Source organism: Stegastes partitus, unplaced genomic scaffold, assembly GCF_000690725.1.
Source record: "Stegastes partitus isolate 25-593 unplaced genomic scaffold, Stegastes_partitus-1.0.2 Scaffold1358, whole genome shotgun sequence".
In the NCBI taxonomy this organism is placed as follows: Eukaryota; Metazoa; Chordata; class Actinopteri; family Pomacentridae; genus Stegastes; species Stegastes partitus.
This window is the reverse complement of record NW_007579089.1, coordinates 251,614-255,070: the sequence shown is the minus strand read 5'-3', so window position 1 is coordinate 255,070 and position 3,457 is coordinate 251,614. Positions and strand designations below refer to the sequence as shown.

General features: G+C 47.8%; 1 protein-coding gene across 1 annotated transcript in view; it reads right to left on the bottom strand.

Annotated features, from left to right (window-relative positions):
• Positions 1–2,689: 2,689 nt before the first annotated feature.
• The window catches only part of LOC103370006 (echinoderm microtubule-associated protein-like 6), a 2,596-nt gene continuing 1,828 nt past the window's right edge, over positions 2,690–3,457 (bottom strand). Inside the window, exon 3 of the mRNA XM_008298902.1 lies at positions 2,690–2,708. Within this exon, the coding sequence (XP_008297124.1) occupies positions 2,690–2,708 (19 nt within the window). The remainder of the gene's footprint in view (positions 2,709–3,457) is intronic.

The window sequence follows — 3,457 nt, the reverse complement described above, 5'->3', positions numbered from 1 at the left end:
CATGGCAATTTTGGTGAGTTTTCGAGTATGTTTAGGGCCTCAAAAACGCGTGTCTTTGGCACGAATAATAATAATAATCCGAGCAGTTCCAATAGGGTCTTCACACCCTGTTGGGTGCTCGGACCCTAATAACGCTTGTTCACTTACAAGTTCAGGGTTTATTCCACCCAAAACACTTCTTATTACAACAACTTGGTTGCTGAGACTCGCATCTGGACAAGTCGTGTCATGAACACACTTGTTATCAGGTAATTAATATAAGAACCACCTGCTGTGGGGTCTGGATCTGCTGAGTCTTTGAGCTCAGTACCTCCTGAGACAGACATGAAAGCAGACACAGTGCTGGTGTCTCTGATGGACTGGACAGAGCTCACTCTTTTATTTTTCTCAGTTTTATAAACCGGAGCGACAGAACGAGCAGTGGTGTGTTGTCTGGTGGTCCGAATGGGGAAGGGTCTCCCTCGCTGGGTTCTGATGCGCACCTTGGTCAGGATGGACCTTGATTAGCTCACTGTGCAAACATAGATGAACCTAAACCTGAGCCAATCCTAGAACTGGACCGACGACACACTAAACATCTCAACATCACAAATAGCCACAACGAACAGAGCGACTATGACCACTGTAGTCTGACACACTTGGACCGGTACCAGCAGGAATAACTGATGACGGAACTCCATGAAGGTTCTGGTTGTTTGCAGGTTTAATGAAGAGTTTGTTTCTCACGTTAGCAGGTCAACAACAGCTTTGCTGCACAAATGACGACATCAGAAATGTTCATAAGGTTCCGTAAAGCGATCAGCTCCACGTGGCTGTCGTCCATCATCACTACGACTGTCCGACCACCAGGTCCGCTGGAGCTTCACCCGCACGGTGGAACAAATCTGCACTTTTGCAGTATTGTTGTTTTTAAATTTGCATGTTAGATCTGAATTAAATGTTAGTTACTTCTGAATGTACATGTCTGAGGTGAAAACCTGCCAGAATCGTCAGCAAAGTGAAAATCAGTGACGTCAATGTACACGTCTGTCATAACTTGACAGGTGTGTCCTTCAGGGTTAATACATGAAACTGTTTAAAGTGAACTCTGTGGTTTACCTGGTGAACTGGACTCAGGTGCTAGCGCCTGTAATTCACCCAGGGGGCGCTCATGAGGTGGTTCTCTGTGAACACCATGTTCTTTTCTGACAGCGTCCTGCTCATGAACGCTGATTGGATGGTTAAGAACTCACTGATCACACCTGGACCTGGAGTCCTGAATGAAGACCTGGAGGAGGATCTTGGTGTTGGACTGGGTCACACTTCCTGCTGTTTGTTCGGTGGATTAGCTGTCGGCGCTAACGTTAGCATAACGAGGAGCTCTGAGCAGCACTCAGGTAGGAAGGAGACAAACAGGTGCAGAACATTTAGAAAGCATCAGCCGCTCATTTTAACCATCGCTCGTCTCCTCCCGTGTTTTCAAGGATTCTGTCGTCATTGAAGAACAGACACTGAGAACGGAGGACGGACTTGAAGCTCCTCAGACTGCACCCCATCCACACAGCAGCACCTTCATTCACCACAGCGGCAGGTTGCATCACAGGAGGTGATGAGTCTGCGTACCGGGATGAAGGTGAAACAGCTGCTGTGTGGTGTAGAGACAACAACCTGCTCCTGAACACATCCAAGACGAAGGAGCTCATCACAGACTTCAGCAGGAACCGAACGGACATTCAGCCCATTCTGATTGGTGGAACTTGTGTGGAAAGGCTCAGTGACTTCAGCTTCCTGGAGTTCACACTGAGGAGACACTGAGCTGGGATCAGAACACCACACAGCTGGTAAAGAAGGCACAAACAAGACTTCCTGAGAATCCTCAGGAAGAACAACATCAGCCAGAGACTGCTGGTGTCTTCTTACCGCTCCACCATGGAGAGCATCCTCACCTTCTGCCTCTGGACGTGCTCAGCCAGCTGCACAGCAGCAAACAGGAAGGACCTCCAGAGGGTCACCAGAACGGCTGAGAAGGTCACTGGGTGGCCTCTGCTCACACTGGAGGACCTTCATGGCTCTTACTGCCTCAGGAGAACCAACACCATCCTGAAGGACTCCTACCAGCCGGGCCACTTCCTGCTGGAGCTGCTGCCGTCAGGCAGACGGTACAGGTCCATCAGAACCAGGACCAACAGACTGAAACACAGCTTTTTTCCAGCTGCTGTCAGAGCCATGAACGCCTCCTTGTTATATACACACCTCCACTAGCTCTGTCCAGTATCCGCTGTGTACATGCTCATTAGTTAATTCCATCTTTTTATATATTTCCTTTATACTGTAGTTGTTTTATAAAGGCCTGCACCGTACTTTCGTTGTGCTTGTTGCAATGACAATAAAACAAATCTGAAGCTGATGGACTCATGAACATCTGCTGCAGCTCAGCCAAAAACGAGCCAGAACATCGCTGCACTATCAGCAAAGCAGAGGATTGTACTGGACGCCCCACGTTTCCGTCCGTCCTAGTTCCCTGAAGTCTGAGGTAGGACTGTTTGGCTCTAAAGTCGGTTCCCTAAGAATGACTAGAAGTCTGTAAAATAAAACAAACAGATGTTGACGTGCAGTTCCTCGTCTGCAGACTGTGATCCATCAGAACCGAACCTGCTGGACTTTAAAACGCTGCATCGAACGTCGGTGGGTCACCAACAAAGAAACGTGTTCAGGTTTCCTCCAGGTTCCTGCAAAGACACAGAGCAGAAAGAAGACACAGCGCCACCACCTGGATGTAAAAGTCATCTACACAAACATAAGTTTATTTTATTAAATATCTATTTTCTACCTTAAATACGTCGACTTTTATTCAGTTTCACTTTTCTGTATTTTGAGGTAGAATCCTTTTTTGTACAAACTATTTTCTATTGATTTCACATCTTCAGGTTTAATTACTGGGATCATCACCGATCCATCTTCCTGTATTTTTTAAAACTTCACTTTAGTGCAGTGACACAAAACTGCATCGTCGTCATCATCACACACAGCAAGACACACAACAACAGTACTCAGCATGTGTAGAAGCCCTAAAAGGTCACGTCTCATAGCACCACGATTATTAATAAGGTCGTATCAAATGTTTGGTCAGAGTCTGTGAAGAAGGCACATACTGACAACGAAACACTGCTACGGCACACAGCGACACTCTCAGACCAAACAACTGCTCCACAAAGTCCACGACTACAAACACAGAAACTAACAACGTCCTCAGGTTCACATCGGATGCATCTGAATGTACAAGAAGACCAGCGGCGGGACCAGACGGTCGGCGTCGCTGGTTCGGTCCCAGTGAAGCGAGTCCATCAGCAGCACCTCGCTTCAGTCTGCAGCTTCAGGGAAGGGACTGAAGAACCAGGTGGCAGCAGCATCTCAGGAGGAGGACAGGTGGATCCAGGTGGAGGAACCAGGTCCAGGTGGAGGATCCAGGTGGAGGAGC